Source organism: Bombyx mandarina, chromosome 28 (genome assembly GCF_030267445.1).
Source record: "Bombyx mandarina strain Sakado chromosome 28, ASM3026744v2".
NCBI classification, from domain to species: Eukaryota; Metazoa; Arthropoda; class Insecta; order Lepidoptera; family Bombycidae; genus Bombyx; species Bombyx mandarina.
The window spans coordinates 10,071,510-10,095,894 of NC_143233.1; the positions used below are offsets into that span (position 1 = coordinate 10,071,510).

The window sequence follows — 24,385 nt, forward strand, 5'->3', positions numbered from 1 at the left end:
ACTAGTAATTGGGCATTTGTTTAAATGCAGCTGTCATTGTTAATAAAATCGATGGCTCATAAAATGTAAGCTGATCAATAATTCATCGTACTTATGTACATGTTTTATAAATTGATGAAAAACAAACAATAGATTTATGTGCCAGACCTCTAACTTACAACTAATAGCGGTTATAGCGGTGGGTCATATTGTGTGCGGATAATGAGAACATCACTTTTTCATTAAGCAAACTTTTTATTTATAAACAGGCAGGTATAATTTAATTACTTATTGGTTGTTTTTTCTAATTTTTTTAAAATTAGAAAAAATTGTTGACCTCACGATTCACCTGATGTTAAGTGGTTACCGGAGCCCATAGACATCTACAAAAGTAAATGCCACCACTTACCTTGAGACGTGAGTTCTAAAGTCTCAGTTTTTATAGTACAACGGCTGCCCCACCCTTCAACGCATTACTGCTTTACGGCAGAAATAGGCAAGGCGGTGGTACCTACCCGTGCGGACTCACAAGAGGTCCTACCACCAGTAAACCAAGTCAAAGGTGAAATATGATCGCATCACAAAATTATAAGACAATTTGATCCATAGTGTGTATTTGATAATGGTATTAGCGACCTGTGGGAAGCCACAAGCTACCCTAACTATGGTCGTTTACCATATGCCTTGTGAAAATGTTAGAAAATACCATCGAATATCTCTTTTCTCACACTGAACAGAAACTAGTTATCGCTAAATATCATGATGCCGTGGTCTTCTTTCTGAAAGACGATGATCTTTCTAGTTGGAATGCAGAGATCTTTTCGCAGAAGGAGCTTGGAGTACACGGGCGTGGGGTCGAGCAGCTATCCTTCGATGTACTGGAATGAGATAATTTTGTTTTCGTTAATTTGGTGAAAATCGAAGGATACTTTGTGACTGCCTTCTGACGAGGTGACGATATCACGGACCTACATGCGTTCACAAACCCTTACTGATGCGTAGGTATAGTTAAATTGAATTTAAGTACAGTATGTGACATGTGTAATGATACTGAGATGCATGTGACTAGGAGATGTATGGAAATGGTTGTACAAGGTAGAGGGAGAAGAGGTTGACCGAAGAAGACATGGATGGAGTTTGTAAATGATGATATTAGAGAGAGAGGAGTGAGTGTTGACCTGACGGCTGATAGAAGAGAATGGAAGAGAAAAATTTGCTGTGCTGACCCCATCTAGTGGGATGAGATAAAGAAAAAGAAGAAGAAAATGCGTATCTGTACGGCCTATTTCTACTAGAATAAAGGTAGATGCTTCAAACTCTTGTGGGACCGCATTAACACCGTGATGTGTCGTTTATGTATAATCATTCAATTTCGGACTGTAGAACCGTCTGCTTATCAGAAAGTAAGCTTCCATTAGTGAGAAGTCGGATTGGAATTAGCCAATTCGGGCCCTACGATGACTCGGACTGCAGAAAGAACAAGTTTTAGAGAGATATTTTTATTGTTGTCTTTATTTAAACTAGTGGTCCCTCTGTAGTTGAAATCGACTATAATTAATTGAAATTATAAGTTTGAACATTATCATGGTTCTATTTCGCCAAGACTACACTATAGACAAATGATATTAAGGACAAACAATATTAATATACTCAATTTGACCAGCCTTTCACAATAAACAAAAGAGTATATAGGCTGAGAGTGTAAAATACATGGTAGTGTGTGTAACGTTTTCTTTATTGATTTAATGTTTTTTAATTTTGCACTCCTTCTCTATATTCTCTGTATGTGTAAGAAATTTCATACTCCTCCGATCGCGCAATTTTTGTAAAAAGGGGGTACAAAGTTTCTGCTTCACGTATTAATATAGTTTAAAACTTTAGTTCATATTTAATTTTGTTTTTCGCAACAATATTTTCTTACAACATTTCACTATTTATGCCTAAACTTTTTCGAATTCGTCTATAAGTTTTTTGTTAAAATGTAACGACTGGTCAATAAGTTCTTTTAATTTACGATTGTGTTGATTATATAAAAATAAAACGCAGTCCGTATTTAGTAGCCCCTTAGACTACCATCGATTAGGTAGGTAAAAAAAGATAAATTACCAAATAAGCAACGTCTCTTAACCACCACTTTTCATTGGTGGTAGGACCTCTTGTGAGTCCGCGCGGGTAGGTACCACCGCCCTGCCTATTTCTACCGTGAAGTAATGCGTTTCGGCTTAAAGGGTGGGGCAGCCGTTGTAACGAACTATACTGAGACCTTAGAACTTATATCTCAAGATGGGTGGCGCATTTACTTTGTAAATGTCTTTAGGGTTCCAGTAACACCAGGTGGGCTTAGAGCTCGTCCACCCATCGAAGCATTAAAAAAAAATCCGAAATGATTAAATTACCAAAGAACTATTACATAAATCCTTGCATGCAAGTCGTCGTGGCCTAAAGGATAAGACGTCCGGTGCATTCGTGTTGAAGCGATGCACCGGTGTTCGAATCCCGCAGGCGGGTACCAATTTTTCTAATGAAATATGTACTCAACAAATGTTCACGATTGACTTCCACGGTGAAGGAATAACATCGTGTAATAAAAATCAAACCCGCAAAATTATAATTTGCGTAATTACTGGTGGTAGGACCTCTTGTGAGTCCGCGCGGATAGGTACCACCGCCCTGCTTATTTCTGCCGTGAAGCAGTAATGCGTTTCGGTTTGAAGGGTGGGGTAGCCGTTGTAACTATACTGAGATTTTAGAACTTGTATCTCAAGGTGGGTGCCGCATTTACGTTGTAGATGTCTTTAGGGCTCCAGTAACACCAGGTGGGCTGTGAACTCGTCCCCCCATCCAAGCATTAAAAAAAATGCGAAATGATTAAATTACCAAAGAATTAGTACATAAACCCTTGCATGCTTATTTACCTGTGTAATTCCTTGGCACTACAGTAGGGAGTATCAACAGGCTCTGTCGCGTCCAGTTTCTTCTCTTCAATCACGTACTTCTGCTTTCTGCCGTCATATCTATTAGGGATTGTCATTTAAGGAGAGTAATTAGTGAGCTTTGAAACGATCTTACTAATGAGTAAAGCGCCCTGTGTGATCGTGTCGAAAGAACGAAAGTGTCGTTGTTCAAACTATGCTGGCAGTCACCATAAGCATCTCAATCAAAATCTTGGGGTTTTTTGATGTAAATACTACTTTATTGTGAAAATGCTTTTACGTGAATCATTTAAAGTATTGCCTATTACGAACCACAACTTTTTCTCATATCTCATTTATTGCTAACGCCATCTATTGGCAACTAACAAGAAATATTAATTATATTTTTTTTTAAGTAAACACGTGCTTATGGAAATACTTCTTTGAGCAACATCCTGTGATAAAAAAAACGGTAAATCTGTGGATTTTGCGTAATAAAAATTGGCGGCAATGCGTATTGTTAGGCAAAAGATACTAAAGTTCCGTAATCTTGACCATCATTGTTGATGTCTATGGGCTTCAGTAAGCACACAGCACCGGCTGAGCTTTGAATTTATGAGCTCATCTAGAATAATAAATAAAATATTAGCTAAAAGAGATCATTGTCGTATTATACCTTTGTCTCCTTAGCAGTGGGCTGAAAAACTATCATTATTAAGATCCTCTCGACAAAAAACAAGCTTGACTTGCCTGACAACTGGTTTGAATCTATGTCCCCACACGACTTCCCGTGGCAGATAAGACGTTTGGCTCTGTGTAAATGTTCCCATTGATGCTGATGCCCCCTTCAGGCTCAAAGTAATCTCATAACTGAAAGAAAACACGAAAAGTTCAACTCAGCATCCACAGTGTAGGTTTGTATTGTGTGGTGTTATCAAACTAAGAAAGAAAATAGCAATCTATACTTCTATACTAATATTATAAAGGGGAAAAATTTGTTTGTTTGTTTGTATTGAACAGGCTCCTGAACTTCTGAACCCATTTGAAAAATTCTTTCACTTTTTGGAAGCTACACTATTCCCGAGCGACATAGGCATATAGTCTTTTTTGAAAAAAAATAGGGATCCTTACTAAAACTTCAATAATGTAACCCAAGATGTAAAAAAATACCTAAAATATTCTTTACATCACGTGTGCTGCGAAAACTATTAATGATAGAATAAAATAATGTACTACGACTTTGTAGAACACATTATTATTTACAAAAAGTGTCGCGACAGCATATGTCTAACTATTATAATAAGAAGTTATGCCGCAATAAGTGTTCTTTTATTTAAAAAAATAAAACAAGGTCGTTGAAATTTTTGTTAAAGACCCCGAGCGGAGCCGGAGCGGTCCGCTAGTTTTATATATTTTTAACTCAATCAATCAAGTCGACCAAAATATTCTCACTGCTGTGCCTATTTAGAGTACATTACTGTCCGAAATTACCCGAGGGCAGTAATTAAATACACCAACCTGCTATTCGCCAGAGCTTCTGGAGTATACTCATATAGAGGGCTGTCAGAATCGATAATGTGGACTATAGTGACTGGCCACAGAGGGAACTGTCGCTGCTGGAGCGTCATAGGCCTGGCGTAATACCGCAACACCTCACCTTCTTTGGTCCTGAAATAGAATACCACATGTTTACCCCGTGGTAAAGTTGAAGTCGATATATCTCGCAGAGTTAGTAAGCTCAAGTGGCAGTGGGCTGGTCACATATGTCGCCTCCCATTTTGAGATATAAGTTCTAAGGTCTCAAGTATAGTTACAACGGCTGCCCTATCCTCCAAACCGAAACGCATTACTGCTTCACCGCAGAAATTGGCAGGGTGGTGGTACCTACCCGCGCGGACTCACAAGAGGTCCTACCACCAGTAAATTTGTATTTGTATTTATGAGATTTCATTTCTTCATTGAGGAGTCATCCACGAACACGTGTTTTTTAATTATTAAATTTTATTTAGTTATTAATTAGTACACAATACGCATTATACAAGCTAATAATATACACAATAGATAACAACAAGTCAAAAATCTGGCTTGTAACCTAAGTCATGTGCGCACGGCTAAACAAAACAAATGTGCTGAGTGTGTACACTTTGTCTCAGAAAAAGTGGTACCTGCCAGTAGTCAATGGATATTAACCTCGAGATCATCTAGTCACTGGACACGTACATCCAATCTGGCTGCAGATTGTAAGATATTTCGGAGAGTCCCTATTATATCCCAGTAACCAATCTGCGTTTTAAATTTGCAGTAAAATGGCAATAAATTGACAGATCCTGCGTACTCATATAATTATCTCATCGGCATAAGCAGTTTTTGGACGAAATTTCCTGCAATGTAATTAATGGTGGTGGTACCTGTGGGTGGTAATGAAATGTGCCGAGAATTCTGAGCAGATGATGTGATCGTAGTTGAGGTCCCAGGCCCTCATCATCAGACATAGCTGACCGTCGCGCATGCTGATCTGTAAACATAATATAACATAAACATAATATAATCAGATATATGATCAACTAAGCGTTAGCTACAATAATATTGTAATCTGATTTTAAAATTGTAAAATTAATTGTATTTATGTATATTTACGATTTTATTACGTTGTTTTTATGGTCGCAGCCGACTAAGATGACAATCATTCGTTAGGTGTTCATTAAGCTATCCACGCTAAGCTAAGCCAGCATACATGTAGGTAAGTGTGCTATCCACAGCACAGCAGAGCATAGCTTGAAATAGGTTAGTCTCCAGTAATGGTAAAAAGACAGTGCCAGTCATACATTCGAGATACAGTAAGTAGCAAAATATTATTATATAAATGCCTACCACAGCCTTCTTACTGAAACCAACTCCATCGCGAGACAGTTTCTCTGGGCGCGTTAGTTTCGCGTATACCACACATGTCAGTACCCCGGATAGCCCGGTGCCGAGGATCAACTGGAAAAGAAAAGTTCTTTTTTATTTAAAAATTGATTAAATCGTATTATAGAAAAAAAGCACATACGAAGTTGGGAATTGGAAGTTCCACTTTAAAAACTAAGTAATATTTTAATAAGAAAGAAACACTTAACATGAAAACAAAATCAATTAGTAGAAGAAATGTGACAACGTTATAAAATTAGATAATCGTTAAAACTAAAATAATGAAAATCAATTTTGCTGTTAAATAATGCGGTCTCCCTATAGATCACATTTCAGTATCCGGTAAATTAACATTTTTACGAAATACGATTGATCAAGTAGCGATATTTTCTCAATATCTTCGGTGGCATATGGATACGAGGTCTTTGTTCAAACCTTATTTTTAGAAGGACATGTCAGAGCCTTCAGGAAACATCGAGGAGGACTGTTCAACCCAGAGCCGGATGGTGCGTGGAAAAAATATACTGTAGAAGAGCAAAGTTATTCGAGGTAGATTTACAGTTGATAGCTTCAAATAGATGAAGGGATATTCTCAAATAAGTTCTATTAAAGCAGCTGTTTACAAAATATGGACAACAGTACAGAATTTTCACGGCCCTCGGCAGCTCACGGCCGTCCAACTAGTTGGTTACCTCAGTCTATAGACATCTACAACGTAAATATCATCACCCACCTTGAGATTTGCGTTTTAAAGTCTCAGTGTTATAAGTACAATGGCTGACTCACCCTCCAAACCGAAACGCATTGCTGCTTCACGGCAGAAATAGGCAGGGTGGTTTTTTATTTTTTTTTATTGCTTTGATGGATGGACGAGCTCACAGCCCACCTGGTGTTAAGTGGTTACTGGAGCCCATAGACATCTACAACGTAAATGCGCCACCCACCTCGAAATATAAGTTCTAAGGTCTCAGTATAGTTACAACGGCTACCCCACCCTTCGAACCGAAACGCATTACTGCTTCACGGCGGAAATAGGCGGGGTGGTGGTACCTACCCGTGCGGACTCCCAAGAGGTCCTACCACCAGTGACTAGTGAGTGGTGTTATCTACTCGTTCAAACTCACTATGGACGTATAATGTATTTGAACAAGTAGGTACCACCAGTAATTACACAAATTATAATTTTTGCGGGTTTGATTTTTATTACACAATGTTATTCCTTTACCGTGGAAGTTGTTCGTGAACTTTTACCAAGTATGTATTTCATTATTTGAAATATTATTACCGATCTGCGGGAATTGAACACCGATACAGTTGTAGCGCTTGATATGAATACATCTGGCATCTTATCCTTTAGGTCACCATGACTTTATATACAAATAACATACTGTAGAAAGTCAGCCCACTGAGTTTCTCGCCGGATCTTCTCAATGGGTCGCGTTTCCGATCCGGTGGTAGATTCTGCGAAGCACTGCTCTTGCTAGGGTCAGTATTAGCAACTCTCCGGTTTGACCCCGTGAGCTCACCTACACACGCTAGGGTAAACTAACATAGCCTCTCAAGGCTATCAGCATAGGTAGGAAAAAAAAAGTAGAAAGTTTACCTGCATGATGAATAGGAAGATAGATTCAGGACATTCTTCGTCTATGGCGCGATCTCCAAAGCCTATCGTTGTCTGAAATATTAAATCTCAAGAGTTAATTCTCGCTTTTATTGCAAACACAGCAACATGCGAAGATGAGAGCGTAAGGTACATAAAATAGAAATTCATTTAAAATTTAAATGCATAGACTAGCGGTATTGGATAACTCTAAGACTTTGTTTGTTTCTCGTCAGAAATAGGCAGGGCGGAGATAAATAGTCCAAAACAGTTTGATAGAGTAGGTATTATTGAACAGTTGCTTTGCTAAGTAATCCAATTCCTAAGGCCAGTTGCTAAACAATCATAGCACTTTGAGAAGTTGGTTGTAGATAAACCTAATAAAATTTGAGAGTTTGGCCACATTTTTTAAAACGGGACGTGAAATTAAAACTCCTATGACCTATTTTGATGTTGCAGTCGTATTTTTCTTTTCTTTTTTATTGCTTAGATGGGTGGACGAGCTCACAGCCCACCTGGTGTTAAGTGGTTACTGGGGCCCATAGACATTCACATCGTAAATGCGCCTCCCACCTTGAGATGTAAGTTCTAAGGTCTCAAGTATAGTTACAACGGCTGCCCCACCCTTCAAGCCGAAACGCATTACTGCTTCACGGCAGAAACAGCCAGGGTGGTGGTACCTACCCGCGCGGACTCACAAGAGGTAATACCACCAGTAATAAATCGTATCAACAGCAAGTATTACAATGAAGACTACTCATCGCGTACAATAGAAATTGGAGCATATCACTTTCGTTCATTTCATTGTTAATGTTCGCCGTTTATTTAATTTCCGCAGTGTCGTCTCGATTGACAACGATCTGAGGAAATTAAATAAGATTTACGAAAGAGCTGGCTAGTTAGTATATAATTAGATTTGATTTTAATACGCTTTTATTAGCTTCAGACGTATGTATGTTTGTAACGGAATCTTTGAACATGATTTTGACCCCCTTCAAAACTTCGGGTTGACTCGAAATTTGGTATACTTATTAAGGACCGATGACAATTCAATATTAAAAAAAAATTATTGAAAAATTTACATTCAACTAAAAAATGAAAAATAAATAATAGTTTAAAAAAACTAACAAAACACGCTTTTATAGAAAATCCAACTAAAAAATAAAAAACCAATTTTAATAAATTTGAATTAAAAATAGTGTAAGAGAAAATGATTTTATTGTAAAAATGCGTAAGGTGCTTTTCAGGATATTATCACAATAACCTTTCTACTCATATCTGTTCATAAAATATTTATAACTTCTTTCTCTATTTTCTATTTTTTAGTTGGATTTTCTATAAAAGCGTATTTTGTTAGTTTTTTGAACTATTATTTATTTTAATTCGAAGATGTAGTCGTGTCAAATAGGCCGCTTTTGAACCAACAATCGGCTATTTAAAGACACATCAATCATCACGTAGAAAAATAATGGGTATGGATGGCCATTATCTACCTACATTCGAGCCAGGACCGCACCAATTTATGGGTTAAGGCAAGACATTATTTCATTAAGATAGTGTACTACGACATTGGTCTTCAAGAGGAAATTAATTAATGGACTACAATCGATTTTTGACCTTCGTTAATTTTATTGATGACTTTATGTTTTCAAAGTTAAAACTGCTCCAATTCGGAAAAACTGGTAGTGGGTTATGTTAGCTCAAGTAGCCACCATCCTACCTGATTCTATTGATAAACAGTTTTCCAGTGGAATAGTGGCTTTAACGTTGAAGTTTTACCACAATTCTAGTCAACAGTAATTGTCAAGTATTGTTAAATATTTTTCTACTTAATATACCTACCGTTTTCAATAATTCTCAACTTCCGTAGCCAGAGGTAAGCTGAACTACTGATACAGCTACACTAGCTAGTAATTATGCCTATTTTTGAGAAGAGAGATGAGGCTTTTGATTTGATTTGATTTTTGCTCTTTTTTATTCCTACGTAATCCCACCATCCTACCTGATTCTATTGATAAACAGTTTTCCAGTGGAATAGTGGCTTTAACGTTGAGAGTTCTACCACAATTCTGGTCAACAGTAATTGTCAAGTATTGTTAAATATTTTTCTACTTAATATACCGTTTTCAATAATTCTCATCTGTAGCCACAGGTCATTTCATCCGTAGCCACAGGTAAGCTGAACTATTGATACAGCTACACTAGCTAATACGATTATGGCTATTTTTGAGAAGAGAGATGAAGCTCTTTTTTATTCCTACGCAATCGCTAGTAGCTTGTGAAGCTATTCCAGCTAAGTCCTAACGGGTAGGTGAGCTCACGGGCTCAACCTGAGATAATTTGCTAACACTACCCCTAGCAAGAGTGGTGTTTTGCAGAATCTACCACCGGATCGGAATCGCGACCCACTGAGAAGATCTGGCGAGAAACACAGTGGGCTTACATATAAGTATATTTAACTTAAATGCACCTCAGAGATTGTGACCAGGGTTTTGTTGGTAGATAGTGCACTAAAGCATTAATTGGCTTTTTTAATTATTGGAGAAATTGGTGATCACTGGAAAGGTCGAAGGCAGCGACCAAGAGGCAGAAACTCGACCCGTTGGACGGACCAGATTCGTGCAGCCCTTGATACCACAGTGCACGATGCTCTGCACTCAGCTGCAGATAGGAACAGATGGCGGTGCATTATAAAAAACAAACTGTTTCAAGGCCATGACCACGACCCTCAGTAATGAGGAAACCAACGCAAGGAGGGGGATGAATAGACCGCTTGGTGTTAAGTTAGTAGAGCTGTGAGAGTGAAGCTCCAGTAATGCTCCTCTAGAACGTGGCTATAAAAACATCAAAATTGAATTCTCACCTGAGCCTCAACAGACGCCAAGAATATCGTCACGAAATCTTTGCCACCCGTCACGCAAGTCTTCTTCGGTGGATCTGGCTCGAAGTCGTAGTGGGCCAATGCTGATATATACCAGAATACCGCGAAGACCAGCCAAATGGCGAAATGGACCACTATTGTACCGATGACGATCCAACGCCATCGAAGATTGATCTGAGATTTAGATTTTGTAATTATTATAACCTGGTTAGCTTGGTAGTTAGTAATCCTGCTTGCTGTTTCGATGGGTCTGGACCCCATTCCCGGTCGGTGACAGTATTTTGTTAAGATATTTGTATACGACATTTATGTTTGACTATATTTATGACTTACGACCTTGCGTTTCAAGGTCAGCGATATTCGCCTAGTGAAGTAATCGATTCCCACACAATACTAGGTGGGTCGTGATATATTTTGTGTATCTCCAGTATTAAAAGATGATCTTTTTTTAACAATGCGACATTCGTTGGGTCCATGAGTTCTGATTATCATCTCTAACTTTTCGAAGAAGAACCACCTTTAGCAGAAGGACTCACCAAGGTATGGAAGGTGTCGTTGAGGAGTCTGATTTTTTCAAAAGGAACGTTTTTGATGAGAGCGATGTTCTCCATCCCGTTCTTGGAGACGAGTCTTTTGGGGAAATCTCCGTAAACAGTCTTATTGCGGATAGCCGGAGGATTCCTGTAGTAGGTAAAACTGTTTTTGAATGCGTAGATAAACCGGTTGCGCTGATGGTCCACTCCGGTTAAAACGAACGCCGGTACCCATTTGTTGTCGACGTCGCCCAAAACACGTCATTACGGATCCTCCCGATCCATTAACGGGATGTACACATCATGAATAGATCGTGGTATTGGTAACAAATGGGTTTTTTTTCCTACCTAAGCTGATAGCCTTGAGAGGCTATTTCAGCGTAACTTTAACTAGTAGGTGAGCTCAGGGGGCTCAAACCAGAGTGATGTTAACACTGGCCCTAGCAAGAGCAGTGCTTCGCAGAATCTACCACCGGATCGGAAACGCGACCCACCGAGAAAATCCGGCGGGAAACTCAGTGGGCTGTATCTGTGGGTTTATTTACTCGCGGAGCCCTTCGTCGTCAGCGACGGGTTCGACGACTACCATGACCGGTGCTTGAGGTACCTAAAAGTACCGTTAGTGGATCGGGAGGATCCGAAATGACATGTTTAGCGCGGCGTCGACTGTTTACCATTCGGTCCGCAGGATCGGGAATGTAGTTATCGCGATGCAATTATCTCGCTTGAACGAGATAATATCTATACTAATATTATAAAGAGGAAAGATTTGTTTGTTTGTTAGTATTGAATAGGCTCCGAAACTACTGAACCGATTTGAAAAATCCTTTCACTGTTTGGAAGCTACACTATTCCCGAGTGACATAGGCTATCATCTTTTTTGAAAAAAATTAGAGATCCTTACTAAAACTCTAATATTGTAACCCAAGGTGTAAAAAAATTACCTAAAAAATTCTTTACATCGCGTGCCCTGCGAAAACTATTGATGATAGAATAAAATATTATACTATGACTTTGTAGAAAACATTATTATTTACAAAAAGTGTCGCGACAGCATATATCTAACTATTATAGTTATGCCGCAATAAGTGTTCTTTTATTTTAAAAAATAAAACAACGTCAAATATCATTGAATTGTTTTGTTAAAGACCCGAGCGGAGCCGGAACGGGCTGCTAGTCATATAATCATTTCAATGCCACTCTCACTTCACATCAAGAATTGTTAGTTCATCCGCCTATCTATGCCAATAAAATGTCTATAGTACAAAATTATATATACAAACTGTTTGGACTCTGTATTTTTTTGTTTGTTTCTGTGATGTGATAAGTTAATTTTAATTTCCCCTGTCTGCGACGCATCCTGAATTAGACATTATTAAAGTGTAAGTACAGTTTTAAAGTGCAGAGACACTAAAAGAGGCCCATCAGAGCAGTGTCATGTTTCCTACAAAACCAGTAGTCTTCCTTATACAAATTAAATAAGAACGGTAAAACTATTTTTCTTATTTTATTTTATTGCTTAGATGAATGGACGAGCTCACAGCCCACCTGGTGTTAAGTGGTTACTGGAGCCCATAGAAATCCACAACGTAAATGCGCCACCCACCTCGAGATATAAGTTCTAAGGTCTCAGTATAGTTACAACGGCTACCCCACCCTTCGAACCGAAACGCATTATTGCTTCACGGCGGCAATAGGCGGGGTGGTGGTACCTACCCGTGCGGACTCCCAAGAGGTCCTACCACCAGTGATTACGCAAATTATAATTTTTGCGGGTTTGGTTTTTATACGTCTTATCCTTTAGGCCACGACGACTAAACGACGACTTTTTCTTTCAAAAACATGTTTTTTTAAATTGTTTCTTTCAATTATGATTATTGACATGATTATTACATTTACTGATGGTAGGACCTCTTGTGAGTCCGCACGGGCAGGCACCACCACCCTGCCTATTTCTGCCGTGAAGCAGTAATGCGTTTCGGTTTGAAGGGCGGAACAGCAGTTGTAACTGTACTTGAGACCTTAGAACTTATATTTCAAGGTGGGTGGCGCATTTACGTTGTAGATGTCTATGGGCTCCAGTAACCACTTAACACCAGGTGGGCTGTGAGCTCGTTCACCCATCTAAGAAATAAAAAAAGTATATATTATCTTACCCCTAAGGTTATAAAAACTCCATTAAATCGAGAGATAGTCTAGAAGGTTGCGCCGTTCGTCTAAGCACTAGCTAGCATTAGTTTACTTTAAGCAAGGATAATGTATCTTTATGACATCGTATGTTCATCAAGAATCCAAGAAAACCTCGTACAAGTGTCAGTGCCAACACCCAGATAACTATTTCATCGATTTCTCTAACAAAATTGAATGTCAATTGCTTAATCCAAACTATACGATTAGATTTAAAAATCTACTTTTTCCTGCAAGGTTAGGTCTGCTAGCAAACAGTCATCTGGTGCAGTTATATCGACATGTGGGACTGTACGGTGGTGGGATCCTGTGACAGGTACTTGTGCCTCGGTACTGATGCCAAGTGCATAATTATAAGTGACACATGTTTACGAACGATTTTTGCGCTAAAGAAATGTTGTTGAAAATGAGTAGATACATTTGCGTTCTGTATCTGTATCCACATCTGTTTATGGCAAGTGCGATAGTTTCATTTATAACAATATATTATATAATTTTTTGGTGTTTTTAATTTTTAAATTTTCTTTAGGAAATCTTTGACCAAAAAAAAAGTTGAATAAAACTTACCTATTTATCTTTTTCTTCTCTATTTTAACTGGAATTTCGACTGCTTCCTCTAACTTTTTAAAGTTCAAACTTGTATTACTCTGAGTGATTATAATTTTAGGCAGCTGCTGCGATAGCTTCCTTAGTCTCTCAGATCTTGGTTCGGAACATACAGAAACCAGACTGCCCGTGGAATTCAATTCGTTTTCCAACTTGATAGATGTTTTTGGTGTTTCTGTCGAGTTTCTAGAATTAGCACTATTTTCTTTTATTCTTTCGTGGTCTTCTATGTCTTCTTCTTGTTGAACTTGGTCTTCGTGTTGAGCTTGGTCTTCTTCTTGAACGTCTATTTTGGCTTCTTTCAAATATTCTAGGCACTCATCGTAAAGTTTATCTATTTCGTCGTATTCCATTTGAGCTTTCAAAGAGTATTTTTCCATTGAATTATTGAGTATATCTTTGGCGTCCATCTTTAAATTAAAATTTTCTGCTACTTAATACTTTTAAATTTAGATTTAATTTATATCACGACGCGTCACTTGTTTGTTCTGAAAGGCGTAACTTCGGTAAATAGAGGATTTGCTGTTTGATAAAACACGTTGTTTGATTGTTCATTATTTTGAATTATTCAATTGTTACAAGACTTGGCTTGGGTGATAATTTCCGTTGTCTTAATTTTAGGAATTTTTAATACTTCATTTAAAGATAAAAAGGTTTTATTGTGACAAATAATTATCTAAATAATAAACACTTTTAGAATTCGAATAGTCAATTGTAATTTACATAACGTTGCAAGCTACAAAAAAAAAAACACTTTCAATTCGGAAAACACTTGAATTGTTTTCGTTACTCTGTCAAAAATGTTTGTACTTTAAGTAATTTTCTTCACAATCTCATTTTTTCACTATTTAAATTCAATAAAATTTACCGAACCTGTGTACTTTATCAGCGCGTTATTACTTATCAACGCGTCTGCTAATTCTGAGATCTCCACTCGAGTAGAAAATACCCGACCTTGTCAACGCTGTGACTCATATTCTCGGAACTTCGACTTTTGACTATATCACTACATAGTATAAAACAAAGTCGCTTTCTCTGTCCTTATATCTGTCTGTATATAAGGACATTATGTATGCTTAAATCTTTAAAACTACGCAACGGATTTTGATGTGGTTTTTTTAAATAGATAGAGTGATTGAAGAGGAAGGTTTATATGTATAATAACATCCATTAAATAGTGGAGAAATCAATAATAAATTACAGTTTCCGAAGCGAAGCGAAGCGAAGCGAGGGCGGGTCGCTAGTCGTCAATAAATTATGAAATCTGAGAATCGGATCCCATAAACGCTTGACGCTTGACGCTACAACAATCATCATTACAAAGCTGGTGCTGCCCAGGATGGACTGTCCTATAATGTAAGCTTTAAATTTTATGTTATTTTGGTCCAGTTGTTTGAACTAGGCGGTAATGAAGCCACACTCATTTTTCCTGATGATGGAGCATCTTATGGACGCCCATGGCCAGTTATAACTTATAGTTTTCGATATTAAAGCATTAACAGTATAACACTTAAAGACTTCTTAAGAACTTCTTTCTTTAACTATAAACAGGACCTTAAGTAGCTTTGAAGATGCGAACAGATATTTGGTCAGGGCAGAAAGAGAACTGACATTTTGGTTTAAATCATCCTTATCATCCATATATGTATATAAATTAAAAAGTGAATTGCTGTTCGTTATTCTCGCTAAAACTCGAGAACGGCTGGACCGATTTGGCTAATTTTGGTCTTGAATTATTTCTAGAATTCCAGAGAAAGTTTACAAGGTAGATAAATATGAAAATGCTCGGAATTAAATAAAAATAACAATTTTGTTTTTCCTTTGATGTGTCCCCCGTCGGACGGATTTCTTTTGTTTGTTTTAAGTTTATTTTATACAAAAGTTTAGGTCTTTTATTTATCGATTGTGGCACTACGAAGTCTGCCGGGTCAGCTAGTGTATTCATATATATGGACCAATTTAATAAAATACTAATTAAAATAAAATTTCGAAATATTGCATATGATGTAGATAAGATAGAGCAATCCCTGAGTTTCCTGCCGATTGTTTTGCGTGCCGTATTGAATATATATAAAAATCAATTTAATTATCGGTACTCAAGAATTCAGAAGAGGGTTCAGGATATCTGGATTATTACATAGATTTCTAACGATCCGATTTTATTTTAAACCGACGAGATTTTTTACTGACACATTGAATTCATTAAGTCAAATAGGAATAGTGATAAATGTCTAAGACTAAAGAATAGTGTACTTTATTGCAGCTGACTGCGGAACGCACGAATTTCATATTAGCCGACCGTATCTAAATGACGCATTATCCTTCTTACACAACGACGCGGTTTGCTTAAGGTTTTATCAAATTTTTCATGTTTTTTCTTTTGATTTATACGAATCTTAAAGTGGGATTACTTTGATGAAGTTACGTTAAAATAAAAGGCATACGTCATTCCTGCGGCTTACAGGCTTCGAATTGGTTTCCTTGTGCGTTTAGTATTCATAGGTAGATCTTAATATAACCCCGTACCGGTAGACTCGACTAATCTGAACCTTTCTGCTGCGAAGCAGTCGTGATCTCTCTCTCCGGCTTGTAAGGTGAGCAATACAATAAGACGGACACTTATAAAACATATGACACAGACTAACTGAAAGGATCAAGCGAACACGATTGAGAATGTGTATCTTCTAAGCTCTAAATAGCATTTGCCAAATTCGTAAATTATCATAAACTGTATTTAAAGTAAATACGGGTACACAATATGCACAGAGGTCCTTAGACGCAGCCCACTGAGTTTCTTACCGGATCTTCTCAGTGGGTTGCGATTCCGATCCAGTAGTAGATTCTGCGAATCACTGTCCTAGCTAGGTTTAACTCCGTACCCTACCCGTCCGGGCGTAACTAATATCCCCTTAGTCTACCAGGGAATAGGTAAGGTAATTAAAAAACAAGTGGTTTAATTACCCTTAACATCCTGTCTTTCTTATTTTATCTTAGATTTATTAGATGTTTAATATTTGAGAGCAGAGAAGAGAGGATAGATAGAGGTTTCAAAACTAAATACAACAAAAGTGTTGTGGCTGAGCCCGACACTTCAATTATTGAGATCATTTATGGCATTTCCCTGTCCACGCGATCCCTCATCTCTGCTAGGGCAAATCTTGCAATTGCGTTTGGAAATAAGTCCATAGACATTTTAGAAACCATTTCCTTGGATGTTCGTTGTTGTCCTCGCTATACATCACGCTCACAAAGTATATAACATATGTGATGATGGTATCCATCTTCACGATACAGAGTCTGCAAATCACCTCATCATTTATATTCATCTAACTAGGTGCTGATTTCATTGATGCTTTCTATGACAGACCGAAGCTACCTGTATTTTTTTATTTCTTAGATTGGTGGAAGAGTTCACGGTCTACCTGGTGTCATGTGGTTGAAGTTGCCCATAGACATTTACAACGTAAATGCCGCCACCTACCTTGAGATATGAGTTCTAAAGTCTCAGTTTTATAGTCAACCGGCTGTCCCACCCTCCAAACCAAAATGTATTACTGCTTCACGGCAGAAATAGGCAGGGTGGTGGTGCTACCCGTGCGGACTCCCAAGAGATCCTACCAGCGGTCCACTCATTGGTTCTCATGATTACATCTGTCATCCACGAATCACGCCAAGCATCGCCGATGGCGCTGCGTTCTCTTGACGATCTCATCTCGCTTCTGCTGCATTATCTCCATTGAAACCAGGTCAGTACATCACATCGGGCGAAATTGATACAGAAACACATTTTTCTTTCATAAAAAATATATTTATTTTATTTAAAAATAAAACAATACAGTAAAGGAATATTTTACATGTAATTTTTATCACCGTAGTTAAACGCTAATCACACAATAATTCAACTGACTGTCAATTTACTAGATATGTACTATAGTTTACATAGAATATACGAGTAATATAATAATTAATTTGTACATGATACACTATCTAACTACTACAATAGTACCTTTATATAAAATGCATACGATAATCTATCATGGAAGTTAAGTTAAGATAATATCTACATTACGCATTCCAATGTTATTTAGCAACGGTATTATGATTACTTAAAAACTTTTTTAGATTTAACCGCGCAGAATTATTTACAGGAGGCGAAATAACATTAGAATTTATTGGATAAATTCAAGACACACCCGGTACATTACTAATAATTTTTTTAAATGTGAACATGAACCTACTCAGGATAGTACCACAATCCTGCTTCAGACAAAGCATCTTTTTCGTCGCTTTCTTAATTACTGAAGGTCGTGGCCTTAAAACTTGACCTTGGCCTCTCGTGAGCTGTTTCCACCTCGTCCGGTCCTCAACTTCACGTGGGGCGGTTGCGACTGGTAGACCAGTTAGGGTGGTTATCTGGTCACAACAGCAGCTACATGATCGGCTGTGGCCTTCCTTCCACCTTGCTCATACAAAGCACAGGAGAGCAGAAATTCCATGTCTTAAATTCTTAGAATATCGACCTCACGTCTCATGATAGATGTGATAATTGATTCCACCGTTAGTCAATAACCGTGGTCGCTCGTGATCACTCTTAGCTTGCTTTACCTTTGGCAATGTCAAAACCCCTTATTTAATATTGCTATATTTAATATATAAAATAGATAAACACATATTGATATGCTCCGAATCTAACTACGAATCAAGTATTGAGCAGTAATATAATCTTAAATTATTTGTTCTGATGATATTTATTTTGTAAATTACATTCTTTTCTTAATAGTTATATTTGGTTATAATATACTTCTAGACATTACTGTAGCCATCCTTTGATCCTACCACACAGTATCTGAAAAGAAATAATAATATGCTTTTTATTATGTATATCTATGTTGATAATAGTATTGTTTCTTTGTTTGTTTGTTCTCTATGCGTTCGCGAATCTAACTATGGTATAAGTTAGTACCGCTGTTGCTGACCCCACTGAGTTTCTCGCCGGATCATCTCAGTGGGTCGTTTTTCCGATCCGGTGGTAGATTCTGCGAAGCACTGCTCTTGCTACGGCCAGTGTTAGCAACAGTCAGGTTTGAGCCCCGTGAGCTCACCTACATGTTAGGACGAAGCTGAAATAGCCTCTTAGGGCTATCAGCATAGGTAGGAAAAAAAAGATGTGTGGTGTCGTGGGTCACCGGATAGGAACAAAGTTCCTTATTATAAAAATATTAATTTTAAGTTCTATTCGAGGTATAAAGAAAATAAAACTGGAGGTTTCGCAACAACCCACGGTCATTCAGTAACGTGCGAACTTATTGTGGTACACTTCATTCACGGTTGTTTGCATAAGAGTTAGTGTATTGCGCAAACGAACGCTCTGAGATCGTGGTCAATTAATGATAAAAAAATATGTTATTTTTTGTACGTTATTACAAAGTTAAACCGTACACTGCGTGCATTACTAATAAAAATCTTACGTTACGGACGTTTTTCCCGGTTAGGGTACCCCTCCGCATAGCGTTCCAAAAAAAAAAAGAGTTCATTCAATAAGAGTGTTACGAGAAATATGATTGTTGATGCCAAGTGGATGAATAATTTCGAATCGTTGAGTTAGAAAAGCGACGTACACACACACAGAAATAAGTTAGTTCTGCGACTGTACCATATTGTTACGATTCGTCTTAAGTCAGCGCCTACACGTCGGTCGTGAATCTGTAATCATTATTAAACAGCTTTTTCAATACCTACCATTCAAAATGGAGTTTTAGAGTTTAATCTCTTTATTAATGCGTTTAATTGTGAAATTTGAGGTTATTTTATGGCAAGATATGTTAGCACAGGAATGAAACTAGTTTATTACAAAAGATATTCCATTAATACGTGAACAAAAAGTGTTATGTAGTTATTTACAGATTGATCGTTACAACGTGTAACATGTTCTAATGCGAAGAGTTTAGGATGAGATTTCTTTAAAAAGATGATCTATATTATAATCGCAAGGCCAATACTTCAAGGACGCGACACAAAGTATTCACAAAAATTTGTTTTTTAAAGTAAATTTAAAATTTTAGTAATAAGAGTAGTAATGATATGAATTGTGTAAAGATACGTAGGATATTTCCGAAGCAAATGTATTATTTTGACTTGAAGCGCAGTTTTCCTAGACAATGTCAGTGACGGTCAATGAGCGAGCAATCGCGTCGCTTGATACGAATGCGCAGGTCGCCTTATCCTTTAGACCAGGGGCCAAGGGCGGATCCAGCTTTGGCGCTAGGAGGGGGTCACATAGTCAAATTTAGATGCGTTCGTTCCCAGACGTTTGCCATTATACAAAGTTATTATATTATATTAAATTAATTAAGTATTGAAGGTATGTAGTTACATAAAATCTGTATGGTTACAAAATATATAAATAAAATCATTATATTCAATTAGTGGTCCACCTAAGTCTTGGAACCAGCTCAGGGGGTGGTCATGACCCCCATGACCCCCTCTCTGGATCCGCCATTGCCAGGGGCTCCCAAACTTATTTTGTCTACTGCCCACTTTGGGAATAAATTATTTTTAGCGCCCCCATTTTTGTCACCTACTTAAAAACAATTATAGCGAGAGCTTAGTCGGTGTCTAAATGTCATCCTAGATGAAATTACAAATCGCCTCCCAAGCCTCTACTAATCGCCCCCTTTTTTTCCCGGGTCTCTTACCCCCCCCTTTAGGCGTGGGGCGCCACCAAGGGGGCGTTATGGCACCACTTTGGGAAAGGCTGCTTTAGACCACGACGACTCCAACTATATTTGCATGTTTGCATAGAACACAATAAGTTGTATTCACCTGTCACGTTTGTTGGTGACCTCCTCGTCGGAGTCGAAGTCGTAGATGTCATCCTGCAAGTAGTTCCGGTTCGCAAACCCTCCCATGTTCACTGGAAATTGAAAACGATCACTTTAGCTCTTGATGTGACAATATAATAATAATAATAATAATAATAATAATTATAAAGAGGAAAGATTTGTTTGTTTGTTTGTTTCGAATAGGCTCCGAAACTACTGGACCGATTTGAAAAATTATTTTTCCATTAGAAGCCGACATTGTCCCTGATGAACATAGGCTACTTTTTTTTATTTTTTTTTGTTTTATTTTTTTGGTTTCATGTGTGTTTTAATGTTTCCGAAGCGAAGCGAGGGCGGGTCGCTAGTATAATAATAATAAGCGTACTCTGAAGTATTCGAGTATTTTAGGTTAAGGAGCAGTTTTTTTTTTTAGCTTTGGTGGGTGGACGAACTCACAGCCCACCTGGTGTTAAGCAGTTGCACTACAATTGTATTGAGGCTTCCACTTCTCATCTCAAGGTGGGCGGCGGTATTGTTCGTGGACACTGGCAACCTGCTCGACTTCGGCGAGTGCACCATCTCGCAGAAGGAGGCGGCGGGGCGCGTGTGAGAGGCATAAGCCCGCCGCCGTCGAGCGGGGGCCAGGGAGGCGGATGCCGCCTAAGCCCTGGCCCTCTAAGTGTTTCGGGTCCCCTTCACATGTCGATCTGGGGCCCGGCGAAGGGGGCCTAAGAAGACGACGTGCAAGCTGCTCTGCACGCGTTTTACGCAAGAGCATTCGGGTGATGGAAGGTCGGCTATCCTCGAACCACGCTGGTTCCTTGGACCCAGCGGGGTGTTTCGTAAGATAACGCATTCAAACCGGCGACATCTAGGCGGGCTTCAGACAGCCTGCCGACCAAGAGGTCTGGTGGTCGTGGTGCCAACGACCGCCAGTCCGGTGTCCCGAGGGGGAGGGTGATGGGAAAGATGTGCTCCGCACTAAACGCTTCACTCTTTCCTCTTTGCCTTTTCATGAGTTCTGTCTCATGCGAGGCTCGCACGTGGGTTGTTAAGCGACGGGAGGTTTTAGTCGGTTCGACTCCGACATACCCCGCCCGCCATCCCCAGTGGAGGGTGGTAATCCGGCAACTTCCTCTTGACCAAAAAAAAAAAGGGGTAGATTGTAAGCTTGGAAACCCTTAAAATGCAGGATAAACAGTCGACGTCGACAGGATCTTCCAAGAAATTCGATAGCCTATCAATCGAAAGGTGCGGTAATGTGATAATGGTCGCGTATTTATTGAGGTTATACTCCGACTATCAGATACTATATCCACACTTGCATACACCCCTAATTCCTATCGTCATAAACGTTTGTATTATGACTCTGCACGAGTATATACCTCGCAGTTGAAGCTTCGCCCAAAAAGCTTATCGTTGAGTTTGTTCTCCCGTACGTAAATAATAAGTTTGCTTAATCTCCATTATACGAGATCAAATCAGAAATGAGCAGATTTGCAGGGAAGCCATGGTAACCGACATAGCCCAAAGGATTGCGACGTTGAAGTGGCCGTGGACCCTGACCATTGCTCGTAGAGCGGGTGGCCGTTGGGACCAGAAAGTTCTTGAGTGGCGACCGCGTACCGGAAGACGTAGCGTGGGCCTCCCACAAGATGGACCGACGACCTATTTGTGGCGAGGCTTGGGGAAGGCCTATGTCCAGCAATGGATGTCTGTGGGCTGATAGAATAGAATATAATAAATCTCTCACCGGTGGCTGTGTTGTCGTATTTGACGTCGGGCCACTTATAGTCGTTTTCCGTGTAGAGCGGAGGCAGGGTCTGGTGCGGAGTCGGGTACAGGTCGAGGTCGCGTTTGCCGCTCTTCAGACTGTCTGTATCGCTGTACGTCTTCATCCTGAAACCGTGGAGAGTTGTTTTTTTTTATCTTTGTTACCTCATAACCTTTGACTGGGTGAATCAATTTTGATGATTCTTTTTTTATTAGAAAGTTGACGCTTCCCGTGTGGTCCCATTTCAATTAAGTCCAGTTCTGATAATGGTATCCACGAGAAAACCATATAAGTCTTAAATTTGCATTAAGTACGTGCGCGACAAATAGATGAATAACTCAATATCGCGCCAACCGATTTCGATGATTATTGTTTTTAGTATATATTAATTTGTTTTGAAATATATATTTTTTTCTATTTGAAATCGGTTTTTGTTAAAGTATGTCTATTTACAATTATCTATTCATAATGTACTAGCCATAGGTACTCGCCCGCTCCGCTGGGCATTTAAAATTAACATTACTATTTACTATCATTATTATTAGGGAGTCGAGCACTCATATATAACTATATATTAGCCTAATCATTAAGTACATGTATTTTCTACATGGATACCAAGTTTCAAGTCAATCGGATACATGGTTCTGTAGTTATAACGGAATATCAGTAAAAACCACTGTAGATTTATATATTAGTATAGACAGATCTCTTTATCTTTAGCTTTAATTTCACACAGTGAACTATTACTATATTCACAATATAAAATGTAAGATTAAGCCGTAACAGACAGTGGAGCTTAGTATCCTTGACTAGACGTAGAACGGATTCTATCGACTTACCTGGTGTAGTCTTCAAAGCAGCTGAACCTCCACAGTACAAATGCTAACAATGCCACTGCGACTACCACACCGGCCGCGATGATCAGCCACAGCATTAGAATTGAATCATCATCGGGGATGGAGAATTCCTGAAATTACAACGATCATTTTTTTCAAGGGATCATTATTTTTTTTATTGCTTAGATTGGTGAACGAGATCACAGCACACCTGGTGTTAAATGGTTACCGGAGCCCATAGATATCTACAATTTAAATGCCGCCAGCAACCTCGAGATATGGATTCTCAAGTCTCAGTGTAGCTACAACGGCTGCCCCATCCTTCAAATCGAATCGCATTACTACTTCACAGCAGAAATAGGCAGGGTGCTGGTACCTACACGTGTGGACTCACAAGAGGTCCTACCACCAGTAATTACGCATATTATAATTTTGCGCATTTGATTTTTATTACAAATTCACCCTTCACCGTGGAAGTCAATCGTAATCGTACATTTGATAAGTACGTATTTCATTATAAAAATTGGTATCCGCCTGCGGGATTCGAAAACCATTAGTTCAGACTTCAAAAACGTAACACTTACAGTAATGCCCATTTCTTTGAGTCTTGAAGCATAGGGTTCCTTCAGTGTGTACTCCGACCACATGGCGATCAGGTCCTCCGCGTTGAGCCTATATTCTTCAGAGTCTTTGTACTCTAAAGGCACCCCGAAGGTTACTTCGACACAAGAGTCGAAGCCGGGCCAGTGGATATTACAGACAGACTGTCCAGTCAACTGGGTTGTCTCAAACCTGGAATGTATACTTGGAATATTAAAACTAATTTCTACATCAAATTGTACTAACTAAGGAAACTATACATTACTCTCTCATTATTACACTTATTGCGCAGACACGGTGCATGACTAATATGTTATTCAGTGGTAACTAGAAGAACCTATAGACGTCTCAAATACCATCTACGTCTTTGAGACATGAGGTCGAAGTCTCAAGAATATGATATTACAGTTGCCCAACCCTTCAAATCGAACAAACTTCACCATATTTCACTGGGTAACAGTCTACCCAGTGAAATATGGTGCAATTTCCCGGCATATACAGTTACTAGTACAAGTATCACTCCCTGGTACGTATATTAGTGATTCTTCTTCTTGTTTTCCACCTTATCCCACTAGGTGGGGTCGGCACAGCTAATTTTTCTCTTCCGTTCTCTTCTATCAGCCGTCATCTCAACAGTCACTCCTCTTCTCTCTCTCATATCGTCATTCACACACTCCATCCATGTCTTCTTCGGTCGACCTCTTCCCCATCTACCTTGCACTACCATTTCCATACATCTCTTAGTCACA

At 38.8% G+C, this 24,385-nt stretch overlaps 2 protein-coding genes across 3 annotated transcripts in view; both read right to left on the reverse strand.

Annotated features, from left to right (window-relative positions):
• Positions 1 to 214: 214 nt before the first annotated feature.
• Positions 215 to 14,525, reverse strand: LOC114246870 (G protein-activated inward rectifier potassium channel 3). The gene is made up of 10 exons (XM_028179593.2): positions 13,567 to 14,525; positions 10,816 to 10,960; positions 10,262 to 10,453; positions 7,402 to 7,473; positions 5,763 to 5,873; positions 5,300 to 5,406; positions 4,410 to 4,559; positions 3,642 to 3,761; positions 2,895 to 2,993; positions 215 to 857 (listed from the first exon to the last, which is right to left on the reverse strand). The coding sequence occupies exons 1-10, from the start codon at positions 14,013 to 14,015 to the stop codon at positions 737 to 739; spliced, it is 1,566 nt and encodes a 521-aa protein (XP_028035394.2). The 5' UTR covers positions 14,016 to 14,525; the 3' UTR covers positions 215 to 736.
• Positions 14,526 to 17,391: 2,866 nt separating this feature from the next.
• LOC114246829 (uncharacterized) overlaps positions 17,392 to 24,385 on the reverse strand; it is a 28,849-nt gene continuing 21,855 nt past the window's right edge. The window contains exons 5-10 of one of the 2 annotated variants that reach the window (XM_028179537.2): positions 23,621 to 23,828; positions 23,040 to 23,167; positions 22,180 to 22,325; positions 20,428 to 20,518; positions 19,259 to 19,308; positions 17,392 to 18,451 (exon numbers count right to left, since the gene is read on the reverse strand). In XM_028179537.2, the coding sequence (XP_028035338.2) occupies positions 19,290 to 19,308; positions 20,428 to 20,518; positions 22,180 to 22,325; positions 23,040 to 23,167; positions 23,621 to 23,828 (592 nt within the window). In that variant the 3' untranslated portion in view covers positions 17,392 to 18,451; positions 19,259 to 19,289. The remainder of the gene's footprint in view (positions 18,452 to 19,258; positions 19,309 to 20,427; positions 20,519 to 22,179; positions 22,326 to 23,039; positions 23,168 to 23,620; positions 23,829 to 24,385) is intronic. The other variant, XM_028179536.2, reaches the window with a different exon arrangement.